The following is a 13,031-nucleotide window of genomic DNA, read 5'->3' on the forward strand; positions in this document are numbered from 1 at the left end:
ATTGTACGTCCTGTCAGAGGATTTTTCTCCACTCTCCACCCCACACACAGAGCAACAAAAGGGTGACTGAAGTATAATACATTTATTCGCCTTTGCAGAACCATGCTACTCACCAGGCCTGACCTATTCCTCCCATGTATGGAAAGTGGGGGGCTTAACAATGGCATTTCCTGATAATCAAGGACCTTATAGATTGCGGTATAAATCAATCACAGTTTTGTTATTGTCAGAGCCATATTCTGCTCACTATTCTGAGCTTTTCCTTAAACTCTGATTTAATAACCTCCTTGACTTTGAGATGATTTTGATTTCCAGTTTTATTGAGACATATTGGCAGCCTTTTCTTTATGAGAGTAAAAAAAGGCTACCTTGACATTACTCACATAAAAGCAGGCAGAGAGCTTAGACACAGCTACACTAACTTGTATTTCAATCAGGCATGACCTCTAACTTCTCACAAGAAGAAAGCCTTGAACGTCACTGCATCATTTATTCAAATGTTGGGGAGGAAAACAGGAATTGTAAGCAGCTTTCTGTTCTCTATTTTTGTAACAACATTTGTTTCAGAAAGAAGAAGAGAAATTATGCTTTCCCCAACATAAAGATTATTTATACTAACAGCTAATTCAAAAGGACACTTGAAAAAGTCACACACTTTACTGAATGAAATGCCTTTGAAGGGGACAAACATATACTCAAAAAAGCAATAAAAGGACTAGACTACCTGTATTAGTTAAAGTTAGCAGACCTGAAAAAACTCATTCCTCAAACTGTGTTGTTCCAGGGAATTACACGAAAGTTTTATTATAAAGTATTATGTATGTTGCGGCAATTTATACAGCATATAGCTGTATTCGGGACTGTTCTCAGGCCCATTTTGTAATGATGTTAACACAACCCATTAGGTGTTTTATTGTGACCAGAGTAATTTGTCATAAAAATCTTCATATTTGACTACACATGCACAAGTTCCTTTTTTTTAAGATGCTTCTAACTTGCATGTTTACAAGACTGTGACACTAAAAGACACAGTGTAGGCAGATTTGGCAATTATTCACGGAAGGCTTCACTGCCTAACTTTGACTCTGTCACTATTTGTTGCTCCTTTGCGTTAAAAGGTGGAAGAAAGATCTTTGGATTACTTGACAGCTTCCTCTAGATGTACTTGTTTCTCTACAGTTGGCATGTGGCAACCAGCGTTTGGAAAAAAAAAAACAAAACAAACTCGTTTATATTTTCCTAAAACATTCAATAGTAATACAAACATGCTAAGTTTTCATTCAGACTTCATACAAAATTCAGTATGGGAACACAGCTATGTCAAGTGAGAGGAAAAAGAGGAATAATCAAATCTCAAGACTACTTGGATCAACAGTTCAAGAACAACCAAATAGCAGATTTCACCAAATAAACCAAATAAAACAACCAAATAAAAGATTTCAGAAAGCAAATATATGTACTTTTTTTTTTTTTTCAGAAGCAGACTAGAGATCTTGTGACACAAATACTGTACAGTAGCAAAGAACTGAGGAGCTCTAATGAGTTAAGATGAGATGCAAGGGTCAGCCAGAACAAGGTTATTTTGGCTTGTGTCTTTGTCAGAACTGTTCATGAAGTCCAAAGAGTGTAAAAAAGAAAAAAAAAATCAGGCAAAACATGAGGCCACATTTCTCAAACCTGAGGAAATGTCTTCTATGTCATCCACACAAACAGTTATTTAAGGCGTGTTAGCCTCAAAATACACAAAAACTGTACTATGTTACACCTAATACCCGTGCACTATGTAGGTCCTAGGAAGAAATCTTGGGAAGTTTGCCATTAGGTCAAATGAGCCACTTCGCTCAAGTTGAAAATTGTCGTCAATTCAAAAACTCAGCAACCAGTTCTGCATGCTTATTGTTCTTTTTAGTTGTTATTCTTGTGAGTTATTCCACTGAATTCAGTAGACTATTTACAAACAACACTACTGCCCTGATTCAGGAAAGCCCTTAATTATCCTTTACCTTCAATTAGGATTCTCCCTGTATTGGGGAACATTGGCATTTCTTCTGAGTACTTTCACCAACGGGAGAAACAGCGTCTAATGATAACCACTTACATACACATTTGTGCCTACTAAGTCAGCTGGTCCATGGGCTGAAGCAGAAAGGCCAACTGATAACCTTTTTTAAAGAATAACAAAATGTGCTAACTCTCTTAAAGTTTTCAAATGGTGGAAGTACTAACAAACAACAACACACCACTGACCTACTCAGAAACTTGTAATATTTCTAGAATTTTACACATACAAAAGTAAAAAGTATATGGGAACATTTTACAAAGAAATTAGAAAACAGACTTTATAAGGGAGCAAAAATGATAGTAGTTACCTGTACAATGACAAATCTCAGCCCAAAAAATTCCATTCCACAACAAGAAACTGAAAGCAACTATTTATTAGTAGACTCTATTGATATAACAGGCATTTAAAATAGCGCACAGGGAAAAATCAGATGCAAATCCTACTCCCAAAACTCTCTGAGACAAGCCAAGTATGCAACTGAATCAGACCAGCAAAACTGAACACTGAAATTACAGTCATAATCTAAATAAAAATAAATTGTGTCATTCTTTTACAGTATGTAAGTGAACTTGTGTCCTTGTTCTTTAAAGTAACTAGCACAGTTTATCTATTCTCTTTAATAATGCAATTTAATTTACCGAAGGTTCATATTAAAAATTTATCTGACTACAGCAGTTACAGTCACCTAGACATTTTGTCATAGTTAAACATTAGCTTTGGAGTACATCACAAATTCCCTACTGTGAGTCCGAGACCTGTTTCTTATAGAAACACTCCAAGCTTCCAATCGACATGACATTTAAATGAGTCAGTAACTGTGCACTGAATAAAAATATCTGTCAGTTATTAGAAGTGCAGTGACTTATTCAACGGCAGCGTTCAAAAGAAACAAATGCAGTATAACACACATTAGTGGTCACAACGGACTGCCAGTTTTGCTTTAGCAATCAAATATTCAACATATACTCTAATAATCATAATATTTTCACCTCTAAGAATAGGGTTAGACCCATTAAAACCACACAAAGTCCTCAACGTGAATATAAAAGCTGACAAAATAAATGCAATTCCAAAATGATCTATCTAAACTATAGCAATGCCAAGCATCCAATGTAGGCAACATACAATACAGTTAATATAATTCCAAAATTTAACAACAATTCAGCTAGTAGCATTGTGTCGTAAAACTAAACTTCGCTCTCACATCCCAGTGTCTTCAAAAGCTCATGTCATATGGTACCTAATAGTAAGGGAAGCTAGATGGGGACTTGGAAGGAATGCATGCCACCAGAACCAACTTTGGAGCAGATACAGCAGATTTGCCGTGAAGCAAAGTAGAAAAATTGAAGGGCATAGGGAAAAGGTCAGATAGGCACCTTCTGTTAATGGGAAATTATACTACATGCTTAACAAAGCTCTGAACTATGTGGTTTCAGTGCTGTGGGAATCTTCAGAAAGACCTACACAATGATAAAACTTCCCTAGGAGGACTTTATCAGCTTAAATTTTGTTATAACAAGACAAGAATTCCAAAGATTAGCTCATTAAACACTAGAAGCAGCACAAGTATGATAATGAAGTCTCTTAAATTTTCACCCCAAAATTGTAAGAAAGCTAACCCCACTATCAAAACCGCAGACAGCTATTTAACATTCCACCAGTATAAGACAAGATTTCCTACCTCAGCTTTGCTGGCAGCCAGTGTTGTCAAAACCTGAAAATTACAGGAAAAATGCATTAGTATTGATTCAACAAAACAGGAGTGGGATTAATTTGCTTTTGAGGTAACTGACATCAATTGGTTGTTATGCCTTAAGGGAACAGAACTGAAGAGAACTGTCTTTCACACTGCGAGGAGGCCATTCACCTCTCAGGCAGATCAGGTATAAATTAAGAGTATGGTAATATTCAGGAATATCGGGTAAAAAATTCAGGAAACTTACCAAAACAGAACTGGATATATGTTTTTATATTTTTAACTAATTTTTAATTTGTTTCTGAAAAGAAACGAAGAGTAACGCAACTGTAAGCTATTCTAACACATTGAGACAATTACCAGGATATGCTCTGAAAGCAAGCCAGCTTAGTTCTGTGGTGCTAGAAGCAACAGAGTTTGAAGAATGCCACAGCTTACGTGGAACGCAAAGAAGGGTTTGCCAGCTGCTTCTCCCTGGTGACACATTGCATTGGGTGCAGGCGTCCTAGTCTGGGCAGCTGGGGGGCTGCAGGAGCCCCTGCAGGCGGAGGCCAGGCCCAGTTCCACTTCTGACTTGCAGCAACCAAGGCTGTGCTTAGCACAAACGTACTCATCTCCTGAACAGCCGTGGAGCTGCAGCAACTATTTCTCTCTGCCAATCAAGGAATTGAATTGAACTTCGTATCTCCCTAGCTTTAGACACCAGACTGTAACTAAGTCAAATACTATTGCAAACTTGCAAAAAATTCAGTTCAGGCAAGACAGACATAATTGTCATTTATAGTAAAGCAACTCTTACTCAAATACTTTAAATAGACATAGATGTAATTTACTATTACTGGTCGAATAACACACATGAAGTTAATAAGTTCTTATTAGACAGTGAAGGCTAATGGTGTCTGTAAGACAAAAACCTTTGTTAGAACTTTATGTCACAATATTGTCACAACTTTACTGGATTAAAAAACCCTAAATAATCTCCTCAGAAATTTAAGATTGACACCAAGCTATAATTCCATTTACATGAGAATAGATCTGCCCTTATATTGGCGTTAATTTTTAAAGATAGCATCAACTCTCCCTAGCTTTTGGTAGTAGGAGAGGGAGTGACCGTCCGTGACTCCATTTGAGGGGAGGGGAAGGAGAGCACAGCGTTTATTGAATGGAGCTCAGCCCGCATAGTGAAAAAGACAATTTGTGTGCAACGCTGCTGTTCAATGGAAGACATGTGTGGATTCATCAAAAACTGATTTCAAAGGAATTTAGGAATGGAACTAACTCCTGAACTCCTGTCACATCACAACAAGGTACCTGCAGTCAGAAACAGTTATTTAATTTAACCTGATTCAAAAATGGATTCAACTCCATTTGAAATGAGTATCTTCTGTCACTAATAAGATTTTCGAAGGCTGTTCAAGAATTTCTCTCACCAAAGCAGAAGCTGCCTTATTTGAATTCCATTTACTTACAAACAACCTGTCACCTTTTTTTTTTGTTATTCTTCTTCATCAAGATTCTTTAGCATTAGCAGTTATTTCTCCTTTACAGCACAACCCTTACTGAGAGCCATCGCATCCATTCTCTGCTATCACTCCATCAGGCTTAACATGCCACTGTTAATGTCTCCTCACAAGAAGGTCTTTCTACTGATAAACCCGCTAAAGCTACACTCTACTTATAACATTTAATTACATCTTTCTTGGAGTCAAATGACTAAAAGCATATATTGCAGCGGATATGCCCCAAACCTAGTTTAACTCAACACACCAGAATTTGGAGTGGTGTTTCCTGAAGCTCTCGAAAATCCTGCTCTAAACTGTCCTTCAGAGGTGCCTATCTCTCTCTATCTACTATGTTAAAGTAACATGTAAATGTAACTGAACGACGTGACTATTCCAAGCAAGGCCTCATGCCTTGCAATATAATTAAATACTCTTCTACTTTAATAATTCACCTTATATGTCCAAAGACTGTATTTCTCTTTTATACAGCTATATCCTCCTGTTGCTTTATAGTCATTCAGTCGGGAGCTAGACCACTGGACATATCATGCCCATACCTTTCTTCTCCAAGTTATTGCCTGATAAATCCCTGTTCAGCAGTTGATTTCAGGTTTGTTCCTAGAAGCATGACCTTTTAGTTGGTATTAGTAACATTAATTCACTTTTATTTCAATCAGCTAGGCCATCTATCTCTTCCTGGATAACATTCCAGGTTCTTCTATATTGGCAATTCCTCCCAGCTTTACTTTTTTATCAAATTTCATTAGCACATTCTTATGCTAAGCATACTAATGAAAAATTATCAAACAAAATGACAAATAACTCAATACAGTGACACTGCTAAGAAATGCATTATTTTGAGCAATGCAGTACCATGCTAATACCTGTACAGCAGGGCACGCTACCAGGCAGTCGTACCAGAGTTATGTTAAATACTTCACCAGCCCTTAGCAATACAGCCAAGAAACTGTACTGTATCCAGGCTGGACACAGAGATGAGAACGTAGCCTGAGGTATTTCTGAAAACTCTGTAAAGTGATCCTCATACCAGAGGGACTATGATCAGCATAGTCATCACTATTGTGCTGGTTTGGGCTGGGACAGAGTTAATTTTCTTCACAGTAGCTGGGATGGGGCCATGGTTTGGATTTGTGTTGGAAACAGGGCTGATAACCCAGGGACACGGCCGGGACAGCTGACCCCAACTGACCCCAGGGGTATCCCACACCGTATGACGTCATGATCAGCGTATAGAGCTGGGGGAAGAAGAAGGAAGGGGGGGACTCTGGGAATGATGGCGTTTGTCTTCCCAAGTCACTGTTACGTGTGATGGAGCCCTGTTTTCCTGGGGATGGCTGAGCACCTGCCTGCCCATGGGAAGGAGGGAATGAGTTCCTTGTTTTGCTTTGCTTGCATGTGTGGCTTTTGCTTTACCTGTTAAACTGTCTTTGTCTCAACCCATGACTTTTCTCACTTTTACCCTTCCAATTCTCTTTCCCATCCCACAGGGGGAGTGAGTGAGAGGCTGGGTGAAGGCTGAGCTGTCAGCCAGGGTTAAACCACGACAACTGTATAAATGGAGACAGAGATGGAGTGTTTCTATTTAAAATAATGACATTCCTTGAGCTAATGTTTAATTAATAAACAGTAAAACGCATTAATATAATACCATAGGTCAAATAACACTCATGAAATTAATGACCTGACTGTTGTTAGTCTGTGAAGACCTGTCAATTATCTAAAAGTTTTAACAGTAATTTTTATTTAAGTTTATGTATCTTAATGCAGTGAATTACCATTCTATTTGCATGACTCATTTCTTTCCCCATCCCCCAGTTCCTGAAATTTATAATTTCTAGACCTGCAGGTATATCTTCTGTCATGTTTGAGAAGTCAGTGAATGAAGACACAATAGTAGTGTAACGTGTATGACAAAGAACAGCAGTTCGGAAGTCATTCTTTGCTGTAGGCGTCCACAAAAAATGTCTGCATGTCATGGTGTGATTGCTCAATTAAATCCTCTGAGAAGGTATTGCCAGATATCAAGCTCCTTAAGCAAAGCACCCACTGAGATCTGTAGCCAAGTCACCTGAGACACAAAACCAATTTATTTATCCCCATCCTGGGCAATCCTGGGTAAGGAAGTACCTATAATTATGTCTCGATAAAAAGAACTGGAGTATAGTCAACATGCCTGTCACTACTAGTTGATCTTGCTTTATAAGGCTGGTGGCTTCCTTTGTACATCATTCTACCTGCAATAACCTATTGTTCTTATCGGTGATTTGTATGAAGTATGCTTTTCTTTTACTGTCTCTTGCTTGTCCCTCTGACGTTGTATGTACTAGTTAAGAACACATCAAGAGAAATCACAGCTTGGGTGAGGGATTCCCGTCTTTCTCACAGTAATCCCTCTGTGACATTAAAAAAACATGGGTTTATGTCACTTTTACGGGGAAGCTGCAATTTATTTTTCTTGTGCTAGAAGCTATACATGACTGACAAAAAGTATCCTTAAAAATGGCTTTTTTGCTACTCAGGAAAGTTGCGCTCAATTCAGAACTTCCCATTCTACATAAGGAATCCTATGAATACTGACAAAAATGTAGATATGGTGATAACACTGCAAATACAGTAAACAGTCTTTTAAATTATGTTTACTGTTTTGAGCATTTAGAAAGGTCTTATCTTGACGTGCACACATACATAGTTCCTACTCTCCAGAATTAATTAAAAGGACACTATTTGCCATTCTAAACCAGTATCCAAATAGTTGCTATTTATTATGTATCTCAAGCCAGCACCTTACCAAAAAGAAATAAAGAAAACCTTCTTGAATGAAGAAAGCTGCTGAAATATGAATCTGGAAAGCTCATTTAATGTCATTTTTGTATTAAATATATATGAAATTCCCTGTATAAAAACTCAAAGATAAAAAAGCAGGAAAAAAATTGAAAAGGACGCATTACGAGCCAGAATTCTCATGTATCACTTGCTTGAAAGTCAGTAACCATTTCAGTGAAATGTCTCATCTTGTCAACACGTGAAGCCCTTTTTCTGTGTTACTAATTTTTCTAGAGAAGCTATTTTCTTCTTAATTTTTTTCAGCTTCTCACATTAACCTGAATCCTGTACATTTAAAAAAACTCACCGTTTTTACCTGTAATACCTTCCCACTTTCCTAGGTCCCTATGCAATGAGAGAAGGGTTATTTCAGTCCTAGTCCAGGAAAGAAAATGCATGGCTGCTCATGTTTAGCTCACCTTGTTTCAAACTCACATAAGGCATGTGTATGTGCTCTGTTACAACACCACTCACTGAAAGAGCTGCAACCAAAGGTCCTTTGGTTCAGTGAGGATCTTCTCTGTGCTTAACTGTGAACATCAGCTATTTCCAGAGCAGGATTAAAAAAAATCCAAAAATGCCACAAATAAACATTTACAATAAGCTTAAGAAAACCACCTCCTGTACTTTGGGCTTTAGAAATTCCTTTGGAAAATTAGGCAAAGGGGATTTTGAGAAGAAAATATATAAACCTTGAAGAAAAAAAATTAAGACTGGAATTGTCAATGACAAGATGGAAATGGTTTTACTCCTTTATCATCTTCCACCATGGACATTAATACAGTGATCTGAGAGCTGCTTCCTTCAGACAGATACTCTAGAAAGTAATTTCATTAGAATACAGCTTTTGATGTATGTAAGCCACCTCTCATGCTTTTGCAGGGCTGTTAGAAGGCAAACACAAGTATCATTTTGCATAGCAATGAGTGGAAGATATGGCAGAACTTGCGGGTCACGTTTCATTCAAACTCTGCCATGAGAGTTAGGAAAGTAGGAGACAGTGAGTCAAGTTACATTTCTTTTCACAGATAGTTTCACTTCTTAGACATAAAATACCTAACCAACAAACAATTCTGGAAGAGGCTGTGTCACTCACTCTCACTGCTAACCAAGGCCCCACTGTTATGTAGTCCTGAAACTGTTACTGCAGTAAACACACCTACGAGATAACTAATTAAAATTTGCACTGACAAGGAGGTCAAAGGGCAGAAATTTGACAAGGTTTTATAAATGGCTTGGCATTTATCTAAACAAATGTGAAACTCTACTTCTAAAAGTTTGTCTCACTGAGTTTAGGCAGTTTTAAAAATTACAATTTGATAATCACTGTGCTGCAACCTTTTATTAATTTCTGAATTCACCTCTGGGTTGGGACAGATGTAAGATTGATTGCCCTTTGGTTTTTTCCCCTTTTTCATTTGCCTGGAGCAGTCCCTAGTCTGGCTCCTCAGGATTCAGAACATATTTCTGATTGTGATTCACAGTCCACACCACTGAACAGAATTTGAGCTGTTGGAGCTATTTTGTGACAAGTGTGTGAAGAAACCAGCTTTATGCTGAGTATTCTTCACTACCTCTGCACTCCATTATGTGAACAATTACCTGCAATAGCACTGGTTCACTGTGATAAACAGCAGCAGTGGAACAGGAGAAAAGAAAGAAAAAAAACCAACAAAGCAACCAAGAAGCCTACCCCTTCAGTAGTATCTGGCCCTTTTAGTGTTGACAAAATAAAAAAATAAAAAATAAGAAAAACTGTATTGTAATACTTTACTTCCTAAAGCACTATGCCTACGAAATGTGAAATTCTAATGTATCTAGCCAAATTTAGTGAAGTAATCATGATAAATAGGGCTATAAATCTAAACTGTTATTTTAACACATTTAAATATCTCCATCATAAGCACAAAAATATGAGTGCAAGAAGTATCACCTTCTTGCTAAGTCAGCTATGATTCATTAGTTTTCATTTACCTCCTTCTTGCTTTCTAAAAGCAATGCTGGAAAGCAAAGTAAAATTCACTTTTACATCCATGTTTCTTAGGTTACCAAGAAACCCTGTGCATCCAGTTATAAATCTAATCCTTAATGGTCCCAAACGTGTCTGAGTATCAAGGTGGAACCTGATCCAAATGTTAAGTCATGTAAGTTGTTTTTTTCATTTGTGTTCTTAATAGTGTACTGATGACTGCTCAGATAAAGCTCTAACCTAAAACACTATTTTTTTTAATTAAAATCCTGGATTTTTTTTTTTTTTTTAAACTGGCTGTGGAGGCTTTAAGAGGTCTATTCATAGCAACTCCTTCAAAAGAGTAAGCACGCTGGCCAAATTGAGACTCTCTAGAAAAGAGAAATTTTGGTGTAGTCTCAGATGGACTATTGCTGGGCAATGGAAAGAAACAACTATATTTTTAAAAGCTGAAGTTTAATTTTAAAAAGTCATCTGTAGATCAAGCCAGCTAATGAAATATATGTGCATGCACACATACATACACAGAAGTGCATAAACCTCATAAACTCAACTGGAGCTGATGGGCCATGGGCAAGCGAGGCTGCTCAGAGCAGTTAAGGCTCATTAGTGAGCTCAGGTTTTGCTCAAAGGTGGGATTGCTGCTGAAGTGAACTGCTCAGCGCTGAAGCCAGCCAATTCATGGCTGTGTTGTCTTTCAGGCCACAGTCATTTTTCGGCTATTATTAAGTACCTCTGCTGCAGCAAGTAGCTATCCCATGCTCCTCATGCCCTGGGCCATTTTCCTCTAACTCCATGCTCTCTCCTTATCCCCAAATAATTATTCCGCTTTAATAAGCGGTTGTGTGGCTACACATCAAACTGGGTAGGGAACTCAACTGACATAAAACTAGAAAAGCCCTCAGCCCCACAGAAGCTATGTGGGAAAAACAGTGCTCTTCAGCATTTGCTCCTGAAAGGGCATTTGAGAAGTTACTTGACTATACCGCAGGGCCAGCTCTCTGGGTCTTCCAAAATGCTAAACATTCTATCTATGGCTGTCACACATGACTGGCCATTAAAAAAATCCAATATATTAAAGACATACATGGGTGGAATATGCTGAATGGAGAACAGGTGGAATCAAGACTCACATTTCATAGATATGTATCTTTAATTAAATTTTGCTCAGTTTACTTGCTGCTATGGACAACAGCATTAGATTACTCCAAATTTATGGAAACTCAGTAAGTATACAGGCAATGATTTTTAGCAGCTGGTGAAAAATATATCTGCCCTTAACTGCTTCATAATAGTACTTGTGATGCTCAGTTGATACCAGCTAACTGTTTAAGATCTTTCAACTAAATTTGCTATATAAATTGGTATGCAAAATATACAGTAGTTATCATGGGTAATTCACTTCATGTATGAAGCCTCTTTCAGTCATAATGTTGGTTTTGTTTTAGTTTGGGGTTTTTTTTCCCCATTATGCACATCTGCAGTAGGAGCTCAGCCCCCAAACATGTTTCAACTAATGTACACAATCCTCTTAATGAAATATGCTGTGTATTTGTGTGTCTATTACAAAGCAGTTTGAATATGACATGGTTTTCTCTTTGAAATTTGAACTCACTTTTACAAAGAAACCTGCACTGGACAGAACTTGCGGAATGGTTCCCCTTTACTATTGGGAATGAAACCCATTACTCTTGTAATGAGAGAAAATATCAGTGCATAATAAGGTGGCCATAAAAAATACAAAGTTTTTGTTAGCAGTAAAAATGTACAGACTTTGTTAGCTGGCCTTTTAAAAGTAAACCTAAGCCTACTTTATCTGTACCTTCAACAAAATATCCAGGTACACTGCTGCATTATAATCTTTGCAATTTCCGTAACTTAACCAAAACTAGGATTTCGTACTTCTTAGATGGTGACTATGAAAAATCCAGAGTGTAACTGAAAGAAGTTATATCTGCAATTCAAGGTAAACAAAGCATTTCCAAGTCAACTGTTGAGCCGCTACAGCTTTTCCATGGATTCTGGTAAAAATTGCATTAATGCTCCCTGCTTACTTTCTTAGCAGGAAGGATACTAACTAGAATACAAATATAAACACAAATATCTCTGGTGATTTTTTTTTTTATGCGTCAATAATTTTGTAAGTCTATGGAGTACTGAGGTGAGAGGACAGCCCAAAAAGCTATGAAACAATTCCCTCACCATCCCTGCCTCACAGCAGCCCAGCCGCGCTATTCGCACTATTCATTTCATCTAGGAGCAATAAACTCAAATTTTTTGGAATGTCCACATTATGCCAGAACAATATAAAAATAGATGATGAAGCAGAAAAGGAGATAGATTTAGCTCCAGCGTCCTGCAGTAGCTGCCATAATTGCACAGCTAGCTCATTACCGAAAGACAGTCCCTTGAGCCTACCACATCCCAGTTAAGCGACAGTAATAGAAAGCAGCTGTATGAGGACATTAGGTCAACAGAATCATTAGCCCCTAAAATTGCATCACCATCACTCCTCTTTGGCAGCGAGGCTTTCACACATCATCAGGCTCCTAAACAGGAGGTCAAACATTATGATGAACTTAACCCAATAACTCCATTAACAATGAACTGTGGCTCGGAGCTCCAAGGAAGCCCACGTCTCTGGAAACTTTCAGGAGTTTTAATGAATTTCAATCACCTCCCTGTGCCCTCACCTCCTCTACCCCCGGGGCTGCTCTGGAAATGGGGCAAAGCTGACTAGAAACACGCCAGCGCTCAGGGGAGCGCCCTGTTACCTTTTGTTTCCTCGAGGCCTGTTGTGTAACAAACAAGAACCACCTCTGTTTAGGAAACACAGGTTGCGTAAAAATGTAGCAGTGACAAACTCCAAACGTCACCAGTTTAGACGGTGGGAAGGCGACATCACAGGCAGATGCCGCCGCGTGTGAGGGGCCCCGCACACCACCTGCGCGAGGCCCC

The 13,031-nt window shown here is 38.2% G+C and overlaps 1 protein-coding gene across 1 annotated transcript in view; it reads right to left on the reverse strand.

The window, feature by feature from the left end:
* RBFOX1 (RNA binding fox-1 homolog 1) overlaps window positions 1-13,031 on the reverse strand; it is a 1,334,919-nt gene that overhangs the window by 1,008,177 nt on the left and 313,711 nt on the right. The window contains exon 3 of the mRNA XM_035895926.1: window positions 3,744-3,776. Within this exon, the coding sequence (XP_035751819.1) occupies window positions 3,744-3,776 (33 nt within the window). The remainder of the gene's footprint in view (window positions 1-3,743; window positions 3,777-13,031) is intronic.

The sequence above is a fragment of the Egretta garzetta genome, unplaced genomic scaffold, assembly GCF_000687185.1.
Source record: "Egretta garzetta isolate BGI_Z169 unplaced genomic scaffold, ASM68718v1 scaffold426, whole genome shotgun sequence".
Taxonomy (NCBI): Eukaryota; Metazoa; Chordata; class Aves; order Pelecaniformes; family Ardeidae; genus Egretta; species Egretta garzetta.